General features: G+C 45.2%; 1 protein-coding gene across 1 annotated transcript in view; it reads left to right on the top strand.

The window, feature by feature from the left end:
* The window catches only part of LOC143799701 (uncharacterized), a 47,823-nt gene extending 46,513 nt beyond the window's left edge, over nucleotides 1-1,310 (top strand). The window contains exon 3 of the mRNA XM_077281159.1: nucleotides 1,119-1,310. Within this exon, the coding sequence (XP_077137274.1) occupies nucleotides 1,119-1,310 (192 nt within the window). The remainder of the gene's footprint in view (nucleotides 1-1,118) is intronic.
* The last annotated feature ends 15,641 nt before the right edge of the window (nucleotides 1,311-16,951 follow it).

The following is a 16,951-nucleotide window of genomic DNA, read 5'->3' as shown; positions in this document are numbered from 1 at the left end:
AGGCCAAATGAGCACTGCTCAAGTAGAACATAAAAACGTGGGCAACTAATGAACAAAAATGAAAGAAAAGTGAATCCAGGTATCGAAGAGTGGTGATCACATGTCAGGGTAATGGCAGATAGCCAACAGCTTACAATTGAAATAAATGTATCATAATATATCACAAGGGCTGGAGGAACAATGTAATGTAAAATCTACCTGTGGCAAATGAGTAGAACCAACCAGGCTGATAAAAAGTAGGTATGTTGTATGTGGTGAAAATGGTAAGGAATGGTTAAAAAAATACAGTAAATGTATACATGAGCCTGTTTAGTAAAAGTGCCAATAGGGCTGTTTAACTGCTCATATTTTTAGAAATACACTGAAACTTATTGTTGATTAAGTGCTAGAATTAAAAAAGTACTTATTAAAACGAGGCTACCCTGATGAAATAATGAGGCCAATGATAGAGAAAAAGTAGATCCACTATTTTTAAAAGGAAAAAGTATAAAGCTAAGAACCATAGATGTTTTTTCTCTTTTCGCTACAGCCCTACGGCCTCAACAAAAAGAAGTAAAATTAAAAAGTGGCATATGATAGAAAAAGATCCAGTTTTGGGAGAAGCAGTTGAAAAGAGACCTACTGTGAGTTTTAGATGCACTAAAAATGTTAATGATTTTTTAACACAAAATGAATATTGTTCAACCAAAAATGACTGGCTTCGATGGTCTACTCCAAAAGTTCATTTCAAATATTGATCATATAACAAATGCAAATGATTGTTGAATAAGAAGCTCTCTCAGATGGGTCCCAAAATCATACAATGAAGCAATTTATATCATGCATAATGAAATATGTTGTATATACTATAAAATGCCCTTGTGGCTTTCTCCTGTATATTGGTAATCCATAAGAAGCATGCAAATACTCTTGTGAGAACATTTTCCTGATGGCATCAGAACAATATAGAACACAATGCACGGATCTAACGATTATCTTCAGCCATAGGTGAATTAAAATTGGCATTGAGCAAAGCCCATAGCAAACTGAACCACTTCTTGCCGATGGTCTAATCTGCTGAGCCAGAAGTCCATTGAATTGAAGCTCAGGGTATCTGCTGTTTAAATTTCACATTGTAGGTCCATCTGGACCTGGTTGGTGTTGAGGCAAATTTAACATCTGGCCCATTATGCAAATTTACTGCAGTTGCTGGTGGCTCGACTAATTGTTTTACACTCACACAAGCAGAGGAGCGTTGCCTCTGGGAGAGTGAACAGGAGTCTCCTGTTGGTAGACTGTGCTACGAAAACTTCACCAACCAGGGAACATAGCTTATCCTGGTAATATATCAATTTTGACTTCATTTTTAAAGCTGTGAAAAATTGCTGTTAAAGAGGTATTTTCACCTCTAAGATTCTATCCCAATATGTAGTATGTGTAATAATAATATTAGCAAATACCTAAAATAGAAATGTAATATAGTTCTTCTTATAAGCTATGTCGCTTGTGGGCATTGCAGTAGCTTAGGTATCCATGGATATGACCACACATATAGTGACAGATAGTTGTTTGTAGTCGTAAATTCATAATCATGAATATTTAAGCTACTGCAATGCTCTGAACATGGGGTATGCGAAGAACTATACTATACAGCTCTAGCAAAAATTAAGAGAACACCGCATCAAAACCCTGTCATGGGCAGCCCAATCTCCAGACCTGAACCCCATTGAAAGCCTCTGGAATGTAATCAAGAGGAGGATGGATAGTCACAAGCCATCAAACAATGAAGAACTACTTACATTTTTACACCAGAATCAGTGTGAAAGACTGGTGGAAAGCATGCCAAGACGCATGAAAGCTGTGATTAAAAATCATGGTTATTCCACAAAATATTGATTTCTGAATAGGGTTGAGCGAAACGGATCGTTCATTTTCATAAGTCGCCGACTTTTGGCAAAGTCGGCGTCTCATGAAACCCGACCCGATCCCTGTGTGGGGTCGGCCATGCGGTACGCGACTTTCACGCCAAAGTCGCATATCAATGACGCTAAAAGCGCCATTTCTCAGCCAATGAAGGTGGACGCAGAGTGTGGGCAGCGTGATGACATAGATCTCAGTCCCCACCATCTTACAGAAGGGCATTGCAGTGATTGGCTTGCTTTCTGCGGCGTCACAGGGGCTATAAAGGGGCGTTCCCGCCGACCGCCATCTTACTGCTGCTGATCTGAGCGTAGGGAGAGGTTGCTGCCGCTTCATCAGAAGCAGGGATAGTGTTAGGCAGGGTACATTCACCCCCAAACCGCTTGTGCTGTAGCGATTTCCACTGTCCAAAACCACCTTTTGTTTGCAGGACAGTGGAAGCTACTTTTTTTTTTCCTCAGCGCTGTAGCTCATTGGGCTGCCCTAGAAGGCTCCCTGATAGCTGCGTTGCTGTGTGTGTATGCCGCTGTGCAAACCAACTGCTTTTTTCAAAGCACAAATCCTGTTGTTCCTTCCTTTCTGCACAGCTATCTTGTTTGTTTGTCCACACTTTTGTGTGCAGCAGTCCTTTTTATAGCTGCCTGCCATACTTTTCTGAGATTACTGCAGGGAGATAAAGATTGGCAAGTCTGCCTCTGTGCCAGTGCTGTGTGTGGCATCTGTCTCTCATTGTGTGCCACAGATAACCTAGTGGTGTAATATTGGTTTTTTTTGTTTGTTTTTTTTAAATTCTCCCTGAAAAAAAAAAAAAATAGTGGGAGATAAAGATTGGCAAGTCTGCCTCTGTGCCAGTGCTGTGTGTGGCATCTATCTCTCATTGTGTGCCACCGAAAACCAGTGTGTAATATTGGGCCATTTTTTTTTGGTAAATTCTCCCTGTAAAAAAAAAAATGAATAGTGGGAGATAAAGATTGGCAAGTCTGCCTCTGTGCCAGTCCTGTGTGTGGCATCTGTCTCTCCTTGTGTGCCACCGACAACCAGTGTGTAATATTGGGCCATTTTTTTTGGGGGGGGGTAAATTCTCCCTGTAAAAAAAAATTAATAGTGGGAGATAAAGATTAGCAAGTCTGCCTCTGTGCCAGTCCTGTGTGTGGCATCTGTCTCTCCTTGTGTGCCACCGAAAACCAGTGTGTAATACTGGGCCTTTTTTTTTTTTGGTAAATTCTCCCTGTTAAAAAAAAAAAATTAATAGTGGGAGATAAAGATTGGCAAGTCTGCCTCTGTGCCAGTCCTGTGTGTGGCATCTGTCTCTCATTGTGTACCACCAAAAACCAGTGTGTAATACTGGGCCTTTTTTTTTTTTTGTAAATTCTCCCTGTAAAAAAACAAATTAATAGTGGGAGATAAAGATTGGCAAGTCTGCCTCTGTGCCAGTGCTGTGTGTGGCATCTGTCTCTCATTGTGTGCCACAGAAAACCTAGTGTGTAATATTGTTTTTTTTTTTTTGTTTTTTTTAAATTCTCCCTGAAAAAAAAAAAAAAAAATAGTGGGAGATAAAGATTGGCAAGTCTGCCTCTGTGCCTGTCCTGTGTGTGGCATCTGTCTCTCATTGTGTGCCACCGAAAACCAGTGTGTAATACTGGGCCATTTTTTTGGGGGGGGGGGTAAATTCTCCCTGTAAAAAAAAAAATTAATAGTGGGAGATAAAGATTGGCAAGTCTGCCTCTGTGCCAGTGCTGTGTGTGGCATCTGTCTCTCATTGTGTGCCACCGAAAACCAGTGTGTAATACTGGGCCATTTTTTTTTTTTTTGAAAATTCTCCGTTAAAAAAAAAAATTAATAGTGGGAGATAAAGATTGGCAAGTCTGCCTCTGTGCCAGTCCTGTGTGTGGCATCTGTCTCTCATTGTGTGCCACCGAAAACCAGTGTGTAATACTGGGCCATTTTTTTTTTTGGTAAATTCTCCCTGTAAAAATACAAATTAATAGTGGGAGATAAAGATTGGCAAGTTTGCCTCTGTGCCAGTCCTGTGTGTGGCATCTGTCTCTCATTGTGTGCCACCAAAAACCAGTGTGTAATACTGGGCCATTTTTTTGGGGAGGGTAAATTCTCCCTGTAAAAAAAAAATTAACAGTGGGAGATAAAGATTGGCAAGTCTGCCTCTGTGCCAGTGCTGTGTGTGGCATCAGTCTCTCATTGTGTGCCACCGAAAACCAGTGTGTAATATTGGGCCATTTTCTTTTTTTTTTGGTAAATTCTCCCTGTAAAAAAAAAAATTAATAGTGGGAGATAAAGATTGGCAAGTCTGCCTCTGCCAGTCCTGTGTGTGGCATCTGTCTCAAATTATTGGGGCACAGAAAACCTAGTGTGTAACATTGGGCCTGATTTTCCTTTCAGTGTCAGGCACCTATAAAGGTATATATAAATCCTACAGAAGTTTGAGTTCACCTTATAAGTTGTTTTACAGTAACAAATACCGTTACTTTGGTTACGTTTTGCAAACAATGAGGAAGTCTAGTGGAAGAGGTCGTGGCCGTGGGCGGTCATTGTCAACTGGTAATGATGGTAGTGGTGGTGGAGCATCAGGTGGTCGTGGTAAAAGCAGTACAGCACCTAAGTCTCGAGTTGTTGAGCCAGGTTCGTTGTCTGGCTACACAAGGCCTCGAACGCTCTCTTTTCTGGGAGTAGGAAAACCACTTTTGAAGCCGGAGCAGGAGGAACAAGTATTGGCTTTCATTGCTGATTCTGCCTCTAACTCTTTCGCCTCCTCCTCGGAAAGTGCCAAATGTCAGAGCAGTGCATCGTCAGTGGATGCTCCCGGTCAGGAACAAGTCGCTTCCTTGTGTCCTTCACCCAGAACAACAGTGAAGGATGCGTCAGTCGACACAACAGGTTACTCCATGGAGCTCTTTACACATACCGTTCCTGGGTTAGACAGTGAAACAATTAACAGGCCATGCGCATTAGAAGTTGAATCGGACATGGAGTGCACAGCCACAGCCAGATTACTATGCTGTTCCTTTGACTCAGACCAGAACATTGCCCTTGCAGTGTAGTGAGGCAGAATCAAACCCAGCGGAGACTATGGTGCCCCGTCACGAACGCTATACCACCGGCTTACACAGTGACACAGACAAAGTTGCACATGACATAGAAGAGGAGGTCATAGATGACCCAGTTGTTGACCCCAATTGGCAGCCATTGGGGGAACAGGGTGCAGGTGGCAGTAGTTCGGAAGCGGAGGAGGAGGAGCCACAGCAGGCATCAACATCACAACAGGTTCCATCTGCCGGGCTCGTATCTGGCCAAAAACGCTTGGCAAAACCAAAACCAGTTGGAGGACAGCGTGGCCATCCGGTTAAAGAAGCTCAGTCTGCAATGCCTGAAAAGGTATCCGATAGTAGAAAGAGTGCAGTCTGGCATTTTTTTAAACAACATCCAAATGATCAGCGCAAAGTCATCTGTCAAAAATGTTCAACTACCTTAAGCAGAGGTCAGAATCTTAAAAGTCTAAATACAAGTTGCATGCATAGACATTTATCCACCATGCATTTGCAAGCCTGGACTAACTACCAAACGTCCCTAAAGGTTGCAGCACCCTCGGCCAATGAAGCTAGTCAGCAACGCTGCATCCCTTCCCTCACTGTAAACCCCCCATTTCCCGCACCACCTGCAGTATCTGTGCAGCTTTCGTCACCAGGCCAAAGCAGTCAGGGAATCACCAGGTTCGCAGTAGGAAACACTGCAAGTAGGGCACCGGCAAGAATACCATCTCCAACCCTCTCAGTCACCCATGTCCACCGGCACCACCGCTAGTTCCACGATCTCCAGCTCTCCAGTCCAGCTCACCCTACATGAGACTCTTGTTAGGAAAAGGAAGTACTCATCCTCGCATCCGCGTACACAGGGTTTGAACGCCCACATTGCTAGACTAATCTCATTAGAGATGATGCCCTACCGGTTAGTTGAAAGCGAAGCTTTCAAAGCGCTGATGGACTACGCTGTACCACGCTACGAGCTACCCAGTCGACACTTCTTTTCTAGAAAAGCCATCCCAGCCCTCCAACAGCATGTTAAAGACCGCATCGTCCATGCACTCAGGCAGTCTGTGACTACAAAGGTGCACCTGACAACAGATGCATGGACCAGTAGGCATGGCCAGGGACGTTATGTGTCCATCACGGCACACTGGGTGAATGTGGTGGATGCAGGGTCCACAGGGGACAGCAATATTGGGACAGTTCTGCCTAGCCCACGGTCAAGGAAAGAGTTGGCTGTAGGCGTTCGCCCCCCCTCCTCCTCTTCCTCCTCCTCCTCCTGCAGAAGCGAGAGCTCGTCCACAGACCGCAGTCGCACATCCACTCCATCCGCAGCTGCGACTGTTGCACACCAGGTGTGCCATTATGGGACAGCTAGTGGCAAGCGTCAGCAGGCTGTATTGGCAATGAAGTGTTTGGGCGACAACAGACACACCGCGAAAGTTCTGTCCGAGTTCTTGCAGAAAGAAACTCAGTCATGGCTGGGCACTGTACATCTTGAGGCAGGCAAGGTAGTGAGTGATAACGGAAGGAATTTCATGGCTGCCATAGCCCTTTCGCAACTGAAACACATTCCTTGCCTGGCTCACACCTTAAACCTGGTGGTGCAGTGCTTCCTGAAAAGTTATCCGGGGTTACCCGACCTGCTCCTCAAAGTGCGCAGACTTTGCTCGCATATCCGCCGTTCGCCCGTACACTCCAGCCGTATGCAGAACTATCAGCGGTCTTTGAACCTTCCCCAGCATCGCCTAATCATCGACGTTGCAACAAGGTGGAACTCCACACTGCACATGCTTCAGAGACTGTGCGAACAGAGGCGTGCTGTTATGTTTTTGTGGGAGGATACACATACACGGGCAGGCAGTTGGATGGCAGACATGGAGTTGTCAGGTGTGCAGTGGTCGAAGCTACAAGACCTGTGTCAAGTCCTTCAGTGTTTTGAGGAATGCACATGGCTGGTTAGTGCAGACAACGCCATAATAAGCATGAGCATCCCCCTAATGCGTCTGCTGATGCAAAGTTTGATGCACATAAAGGAGCAGGCGTCTGCAGCCGAGGAAGAGGAAAGCCTTGATGACAGTCAGCCATTGTCTGGTCAGGGCCGTGTAGAGGACGCGGTAGCGGGCGAAGAGGAGGAGGAGGACGAGGAGGATGATGGGGGATGAGTACTTCCTGGGCCAACCGAAATTAGTGGCGTTGCAAGACCGGGTTCTGTTTTTTTAAGGGAGACAAGTGACGTAGATTTGCCTGTAACTGCCTCTCAAACCAGCACAACCGCAGATTTGACAACTGGAACTTTGGCCCACATGGCGGATTATGCCTTGCGTATCCTCAAAAGGGACCCACGCATTATTAAAATGATGAGCGATGACGATTACTGGTTGGCCTGCATCCTTGACCCTCGCTATAAAGGCAAATTGCAAAATATTATGCCACATGAGAACCTCGAACAAATATTAGCAACCAAACAAGCTACTCTTGTAGACCGTTTGATTCAGGCATTCCCAGCACACAGCGCCGGTGATGGTTCTCACACGAGCTGCAGGGGGCTACAGGGCAGAGGTGTTAGAGGTGCACAAATCAGAAGTGGCGTTGGACAGAGGAGTTTTCTGACCAGGTTGTGGAGCGATTTCGCAATGACCGCAGACAGGACAGGTACTGCAGCATCTATTCAAAGTGACAGGAGACAACATTTGTCCAGTATGGTTACTAACTATTTTTCATCCCTTATCGATGTTCTCCCTCAACCGTCATTCCCATTTGATTACTGGGCATCCAAATTAGACACCTGGCCTGAATTGGCAGAATATGCATTGCAGGAGCTTGCTTGCCCAGCAGCTAGTGTGCTATCAGAAAGAGTATTCAGTGCTGCTGGTTCAATATTAACCGAAAAAAGGACTCGTCTGGCTACCCAAAATGTGGATGATCTAACCTTCATTAAAATGAACCACTCCTGGATTTCAAATTATTTTGCCCCACCTTTCCCGGCTGACACCTAGCTTTCCTATAAAAAGGTCTTGCTTGTGGACTGGTCTTACTGAGTGTTCCAATCTCTTAATTTGCAGCAGCTGTTTGTCCAGCATATGACATGTTTATACCTCCCTCAATGGGAAAACTCCCCCCACGGGGCCGTGGTCTCGCCACTTGGCGCAAGCACCCGTTAGAGTGCCGTTTGTCTGAAGAGGTGGGTGTGCCCGCTTTTGGTCGATGGCACTGCCACTGGGTCCCTCATAGTACAATAAAGTGTCTCTGGCGGTGGTGGCGCGCACCCAACGTCAGACACACCGTTGTAACATGATGGGCCCTGGGACGGTACCGCCGGCCACAAGAGAGTTCACCTCCCCCCCCAGCTCAAACTGTGCTCTACCACGTGCAAACTTATCTCTCACAGCTCGACCAATGTTTAGTCTATGCGCTGACATCATTCAATGCCTGGCACTGACAATACCAATTTGTTGACATCTATGATGCTAGTTAAAGTAGTCTGGGTCAGTGTCCTATATTGACACCAGTAAATACTTACTGCCAAATTACTATGTCAGAAACTCAGCAGATGAGCCCACCCCTGTACCTACGTATGTCACACTTTTTTTTTTGTTTTTGTTTTTTTGGCGAGACATTAGCATCTATTTATTTTTTGGGAGTACTAACTGTGTCAGACACTCCTTGCAATCGTCCTCCGCTGACCACACCAATGCTGCCTGTGTACCCCTGCGAAATAACTCTAAGTGCCTTGAGCCTATTTTTAGTTATTTTAGGCCTAGTAAGCCTGTCTGCAGTCCCTCCTTGCAATCCTCCTCCTCCGCTGGCCACAATGCTGCCTGTGTATCCATGTAACCGATTTAAAACTGCCTTGAGCCTATTTTTAGTTATTTTAGGCCTAGTAAGCCTGTCTGCGGTCCCTCCTTGCAATCCTCCTCCTCCGCTGACCACAATGCTGCCTGTGTATCCATGTAACCGATTTAAGACTGCCTTGAGCCTATTTTTAGTTATTTTTGGCCTAGTAAGCCTGTCTGCGGTCCCTCCTTGCAATCCTCCTCCTCCGCTGACCACAATGCTGCCTGTGTATCCATGTATCCGATGTAAAACTGCCTTGAGCCTATTTTTAGTTATTTTAGGCCTAGTAAGCCTGTCTGCGGTCCCTCCTTGCAATCCTCCTCCTCCGCTGACCACAATGCTGCCTGTGTATCCATGTAACCGATTTAAAACTGCCTTGAGCCTATTTTTAGTTATTTTAGGCCTAGTAAGCCTGTCTGCGGTCCCTCCTTGCAATCCTCCTCCTCCGCTGACCACAATGCTGCCTGTGTATCCATGTAACCGATTTAAAACTGCCTTGAGCCTATTTTTAGTTATTTTTAGCCTAGTAGGCCTGTCTGCGGTCCCTCCTTGCAATCCTCCTCCTCCGCTGACCACAATGCTGCCTGTGTATCCATGTAACCGATGTAAAACTGCCTTGAGCCTATTTTTAGTTATTTTAGGCCTAGTAAGCCTGTCTGCGGTCCCTCCTTGCAATCCTCCTCCTCCGCTGACCACAATGCTGCCTGTGTATCCATGTAACCGATTTAAAACTGCCTTGAGTCTATTTTTAGTTATTTTTGGCCTAGTAAGCCTGTCTGCGGTCCCTCCTTGCAATCCTCCTCCTTCGCTGACCACAATGCTGCCTGTGTATCCATGTAACCGATTTAAAACTGCCTTGAGCCTATTTTTAGTTATTTTTAGCCTAGTAAGCCTGTCTGCGGTCCCTCCTTGCAATCCTCCTCCTCCGCTGACCAAAATGCTGCCTGGGAATCCATGTAACCGATTTAAAACTGCCTTGCACCTATTTTTATTTATTTTTGGCCTAGTAATCCTGTCTGCGGTCCCTCCTTGCAATCCTCCTCCTCCGCTGACCACAATGCTGCCTGTGTATCCATGTAACCGATTTAAAACTGCCTTGAGCCTATTTTTAGTTATTTTTGGCCTAGTAAGCCTGTCTGCGGTCCCTCCTTGCAATCCTCCTCCTCCGCTGACCACAATGCTGCCTGTGTATCCATGTAACCGATTTAAAACTGCCTTGAGCCTATTTTTATTTATTTTTGGCCTAGTAAGCCTGTCTGCGGTCCCTCCTTGCAATCCTCCTCCTCCGCTGACCACACCAATGCTGCCCGTGTACCCCTGGAACCTATTTTAAAGTACATAGAGCCTATTTCTTTATTTTATGTAATATTAAAAAAGCCATGATGGACTACGCTGTCCCACGCTACGAGCTACCCAGTCGACACTTCTTTTGCAAGAAAAGCCATCCCAGCCCTCCACTAGCACCACCTCCATTGTCCATGCACTCTGGCAATCTGTGAGTACAAAGATGCACCTGACAACAGACGCATGGACCTGTAGGCATGGCCATGGAAGGTTACGTGTCCATTACGGCGCAATGGGTTAATGTGGTGGATGCATGGTCCACAGGGGACAGCCTACTAAGTCTGTCTGCAGTCCCTAATTCAAATTTTCCTCCACTGTCTAAATCTGAGCTTCGACCTTCTGGCTCTCATTAAGTGCTTTTTTAAAAAAAATTGGTGGTTAGGGCCTACTAACGGTGTCTGCCGCTCCCTGGTGTTGTCCTCAACTGTATAAAGCTGAGCTTCAACCTTCTGGCTCTCATTAAGTGCTTTTTTAAAAAAAATTGGTGGTTGGGGCCTAATACCTCTGTTTGCCGCTCCCTGGTGTTGTCCTCAACTGAATAAAGCTGAGCTTCAGTCTTTAGGCTTTCGGCCTATAGTATCAGATATTAAACTGCATTTGGCCTTCAACTTTGGTCACGGCCTACTAACGGTGTCTGCCGCTCCCTGGTGTGTCCTCAACTGTATAAAGCTGAGCTTCAACCTACTGGCTCTCATTAAGTGCTTTTTTAACACAAAATTGGTGGTTACGGCCTACTAACGGTGTCTGCCGCTCCATGGTGTTGTCCTCCACTGTATAAAGCTGAGCTTCAGTCTTTAGGCTTTTGGCCTATAGTAGCAGATATTAAACTGCATTTGGCCTACTAGTGTGGTTGGGCCCTTAAAACAGTGTCTGCTGCTCCTGGGTTTGCTACTCCACTCAACAAAGCAATGCCGCCTGTTTAGTCCTGTTACCAATTTTGAACTGCATTTAGCCTACTTTATTCTTTGGCCCTATATCTGTGTTTAGTACTCCTCATCCTGCCCATTGCCCAGCCACTGCTAGACGAGTCTGCTGGTACATTGACCTAGACCACTACATTCCCCTTGCACTCTACACAGCCAGAATCTGACCCTGCTGAAAGTAAGGTTCCCCTTCCCGCATGTTATACCACCTTACACAGGGACAAAGAGGAAGGTGCAGATGAAAGTGCAGGTTCCTTCATCAGGTGGGGGGGGCATACTCGTTGGCGACGTCACTGGCACAGGGCCCCTCAGAGTACGCAAAAGTGTCGCTACTGGTGGGAGGCGCCCCCGCCGTGCAAACACACCGCTGTACTTTGAGGGGCCCTGTGCCAGTGCCAATGCCAACGAGTGGTCCCCTCCTGCTTGCTTAGGATCACAGCACTTGCAAACTTGACATACTTACCTCTCACTGCTCCACCGCCGTGACGTAGTCCACGTTTCCTGGGCCCACTAAAACCTTGAACCAGCCCTACCCCCCACAACTTTTGCCAAATGACCCCCAATTTCCAATGCCCAACTATTATTATAAAGTTAATTAAGATTGACAAGCTTCAGAAACAAGAATGGATGTTTTTGGCATTAAAATGGGCACTGTAGGTGTTTTCCTGGCCTCCACTCACTGCCGACTATGCTTCCCCATTGACTTGCATTGGGTTTCGTGTTTCGGTCGATCCTCGACTTTTAGCGATAATCGGCCGACTGCACTCGACTCGACTTTGGACAAAGTCGGGTTTCGCAAAACCCGACTCGATCTTAAAAAAATGAAAGTCGCTCAACCCTATTTCTGAACTCTTCCTGAGTTAAAACATTAGTATTGTTGTTTCTAAATGATTATGAACTCGTTTTCTTTGCATTTATTGAGGTCTGAAAGCATTGTTGTTGTTTGTTTTTTTTTAATTTTGACAATTTTTCTTTATCAGAAAAAAAAACAATTTATTGCTTGGAAATTCGGAAACATGTTGTCAGAAGTTTATAGACTTAATTAACAATTGACATTTTACTCAAAAATATGCCTATAAAGAGAAAAATCAGACAAACTGAACATTTTGCAGTGGTCTCTTAATTTGTGCCAGATCTGTATTTCTATTTGGAGGTATTTGCTTATGTAATTATTATTACATCTACTACATATTAGGATAGGAATTTGGATATGGAAATACCTCTTTAATGTCACGGATTTCATACCACAAGAATTCACCAGCATGACCAGGCGCTCCATTTCATCAACATTTTCATTTTGATTTTCTTCCTCATTCTCTGCTTTTGACAATTTGAAAACCCATTCCACATGAAGCTGTTGCTGCCCCTTATCTTCCTCTTTCTTTTCCCTCTCCTATAAAAAGCTGGAATCGCAATAGGGTCTATTCTATGTGGATATTAAGAGATACCTGTAATCAGATTTTACTCACCAAATAGAGCTGAGGATATGTGCACACGTCAGGATTTCTTGCAGAAATTTCCTGAAGAAAACCGGAAATTTTCTGCAAGAAATCTGCATTTTTTTTTAGTTTTTTTCCCGTTTTTTTAGCATTTTGCAAGCGTAATTAGCTTGCAGAATGCTAAAGTTTTCCAAGCAATCTGTAGCATCGCTTGGAAAACTGATTGACAGGTTGGTCACACTTGTCAAGCATAGGTGGGGCACTGTTAGCAGTAGCAGCTCACACGTTTTTGCCATGGTATGGCTCTTTTTTTATCACTCAACCATGTCTGTTGCCACTGACACTCAGCATGGTTAGCCACACCTATCCCCTATATAATCTGGTTCCTGACTGAAGCACATCATCATAGTTAGCTTTTGCTGCATGGCTGGGAGGATCGTAGTTGGTAATTACATGAGAAGGCGTTTAGTGGGTTTATCTGTGACTGTTGCTTGCTTTAGTAAGTGTAATAATTCCCTTTCCTTCTCCTACTTTCATCTTACCCTATCCTCCACTCCCCAATGCATTCCTCTGTTATATGTTAGTGGTAGTTTCCATTTTCCCCTGTTCATGTTGCCTTGATCGTCTGGTTGGTGTACTATGGTGCACAACTAATCCCCTCTTCCCTGGGTGGGGGAAGGGTACAGACAGAGGTCAGATTCAGGAGATAAGGCAAAGTACGAAGCCACTGCATCTTCACCTTCAGAAGTAACCCAGGGAAAAGGGTGTGCTAGTGGCGTACCTTAGTGTTAGGGACAGGGAAGGAGCCCCTGCTGCAGGGTCACTCAACAGCAGAGTCGTGACAACTAGATTCTGTGATGGGGTGTTGATCCATGGAACCAATCTGATTGCCATATGGAGTTGGAAAGTGTTAAAGTTGGCGGATTGCGCTAAATAAATTTACTGAGGAAGTGCAATCACAACCCAGGGTCTACCGTGCAGAGATGTAAAACTGCAGCTAATGTGAACAATGGCGGGGAATGCAGTGAGCAATTGCAAGCTCGCACTGAGTTTCACATGACTCAGTGAGTAGCACAAGAGGTAGTGTCACTCCCACATGGTAACAAAGCTGATGCTCTGCAAAAGAGCTGTGTTAATCACACACAGTAATGAAGCAGATGCTCAACAATAGAGCTGTGCCACTCGCACACAGCAGTGAAAGATATGATATCCCTGTTAACTTCACAGAGGATCAAAGCCCTCTAATGGAGAAGATAGCAACAGTGGGTAGACAGTCAGCAACAGCACTCAAACAACTCCTCTCCAGAGGTGCCGGAATTCTAGTGGCATTACGCCAGTCCTGAATCCACACGAACAAGCTCCTCTTCGGAGGTGCAGGAATTCTAATGGCTAGCAGCTGACCCTGAGCACATGCTGACACAGACCATACCGTTGCAAAGTACATTCACACATGAAATTAGATTAATAATAGCGCACCGGCATGTGCCTCTGAGAACCTTTTATATGTACAGCTCAAGTCCAGATGGACAGGACCTTGCCCGTGGACCAATCCAAAGCTGCCACATCACCAGAGCAGCTGACAACAGACCACCAATGAGAGGTCACCACATCACAAGCATGCTCAGTAGGGTGATCTCTGGACTTAGTCTCCAGAGTGTTCGCTCGTCGCTGACTACAGCTGGTTACCGTAGGCTTGGCTGAAGAGCCACCAGTAGCCAGACGAATAGCACGAGCCTGAGCAAGACACTGAGACCGATGTCTATGCTCAGCAGCACTCACAGCAGTCAAAGCAGAATGGGAGACCACAGATGCAAGCAAGTCTTGGGATCTACCCCGTGCAGCGGGAGAATCCCGGCACCTAACAGGAAGTAATTTTTCAACTATTTTGGAGCTATTAATGTCTGGCCCATGGAGTTTTTGCCTTCCTCTGGATTCTCTTGAAATTGCACCCAAGGATGAGCAAGTCTTGTGTAAGTCCACAATTCTCTTCCTGATGTCTTGGCTGATTTCTTTAGACGTTCCCATGATGCTACACCAAGGAGCCGTCGTGACACCTAATGTGTCACTGGTGCTGCCTAGGGGGCACTATCAGGGGGCACAAATAAGCATAGTGAGTGCAGAAACAAGTCACGCCGAACTCAAGGACCTTACCCTAATGCAGTGGGCAGAGGACCTGCCACAGAGCAGTCACATGACCAGGGGGGCAGAGCCACAGCACATGAGTGTAGGGAATGAGACTAAACACACAGTGTGCAGGGCACAAACAGAAAACGTAGTCAAATAGAGCCGAGGATCAAAGCCAGGAGAGAGAGAAGTACCTTAAGGTACCTTCACACTAAACGATTTACCAACGATCACGACCAGCGATACGACCTGGCCATGATCGTTGGTAAGTCGTTGTGTGGTCGCTGGGGAGCTGTGACACAGACAGCTCTCTCCAGTGGCCAACGATCAGGGGAACGACTTCGGCATCATTGAAACTGTCTTCAACGATGCCGAAATCCCCCTGCAGCACCCGGGTAACCAGGGTAAACATCGGGTTACTAAGTGCAGGGCCGCGCTTAGTAAACCGATATTTACCCTGGTTACCATTGTAAAAGTAAAAAAAAAAACACTACATACTCACATTCTGATGTCTGTCACATCCCCCGCTGGCGTCCACAGGGCTAAAACTGCTTTCGGCAGGAGCGCTTGCTAATGCTACGCTGCTGCCGAGAGCTTCCTGCACTGAATGTGTCAGCGGCTCCGGCAGTAACAGCGGTGACGTCACCGCTGTGCTCTGCTTTACAGCCGGCACTGACACAGTCAGTGCAGGAAGCTCTCGGCAGCAGCGCAGCATTAGCAAGCGCTCCTGCCGAAAGCAGTTTTAACCCTGTGGACGCCGGGAGACGTGACAGACATCAGAATGTGAGTATGTAGTGTTTTTTTTTAACTTTTACAATGGTAACCAGGGTAAACATCGGGTTACTAAGCGCGGCCCTGCACTTAGTAACCCGATGTTTACCCTGGTTACAAGTGAACACATCGCTGGATCGGCGTCACACACGCCGATCCAGCGATGACAGCGGGTGATCAGCGACGAAATAAAGTTCTGGACTTCTAGCTCCGACCAGCGATATCACAGCAGGATCCTGATCACTGCTGCGTGTCAAACACAACGAGATAGCTATCCAGGACGCTGCAACGTCACGGATCGCTGTCGTTCTCGTTGGAAAGTTGCTCAGTGTGAAGGTACCTTAAGGGATAAAACAAAGAGTAAACAGGGACAAGCCAAGGGGTCTGATAACCAGGAGAGACAGAGCAGTACAAAGCAGAATGAAAAGACGGAAGTCAGAGAACAAAACCGAGTCATACACAGCAAGGCACACTAGCACAGAGGCACAACGTTTATGGACGAGAACCTGAGTCAGCAACCACCATCCGAGTATACGGAAGTATAACTGACACACAATCCAGGAACTGCCAACATTAAATAGCTGCCCCAGAACCAAAGAGAGGCGGACTAAAATTAACCCTGACCTGACAAGGATGGAGGCGGCATCATCCTGTCCAGAGTCATGACAGAAGCACTGTGTTTCAGGTGTGCATTAAAATATATCCACAGGCATGTCTCTCAGATGTTGCCAAAAAAACTGTCAGAAGCTTCCAAACACATTACATCATTATAAGGGCAGTCCAGAATTATTTAAAGCAATAGTAATCTTAGTGTATGTAAACTTTTAACTTTGCAGTAAGTAATAAAAATGCCTTAAAACATTCTCTCTCTCTCTCATTATTCTGGCATTTGGCAAATATTAATAATTATTGTAATCCTAATTGGCCTAAAACAGGAAAGGTCTATTCTGATTTCATATCAGATATTGAGAAAAACATGCATATGTGTATTTTTATATAGTGTATGTAAACTTCTGGTTTCAACTGTACATCTTTATTCTACTAAACAACTTGGAAACTTGGAAAAATATGGTGATGACTGGATCTTACCAGTGAGTGCATTTCAAAGTTGGTATTACTATAGATCAGAATGAAATACATATTAAAAAAAAGTCAAATAGTCTATTTAAGCAACTAATAAGTTAAGAAAGTGAAGCAAGGAACTGGCATAAACATTCACTGGAGGCATAACTACTTTGTAAGATACAATAGCGCAAAGAATAAAAATGTAATTTTCACAAAGAACAAAATTGTAATATCAGCGCTGCTATACATATCATTATAATTTGCAAAGTAAATCATACAATAATATAAATCCTCTTTACTATGTTCTTCACTTCAAAGTAGTTAAAATGCTTAGCAGCTATTTTTGAGCAGTGCTGGAGAAGCACATATGGTGTGCAAGATCAAACATTGTCTTAAAATCCCTAGAGAGATGATGGAGTGCTAAGATAACCTCTTTAATTTTCTGTGGGTTACTTTATGATGCTTACTCCTCATTCTTCCATGTCATTTATTTTAATAGTAAATTAAATTG

This window comes from Ranitomeya variabilis, chromosome 1, assembly GCF_051348905.1.
Source record: "Ranitomeya variabilis isolate aRanVar5 chromosome 1, aRanVar5.hap1, whole genome shotgun sequence".
NCBI lineage: Eukaryota > Metazoa > Chordata > Amphibia > Anura > Dendrobatidae > Ranitomeya > Ranitomeya variabilis.
The sequence above is the reverse complement of the archived record's forward strand: the minus strand, read 5'-3'. Positions and strand labels throughout refer to the sequence as shown.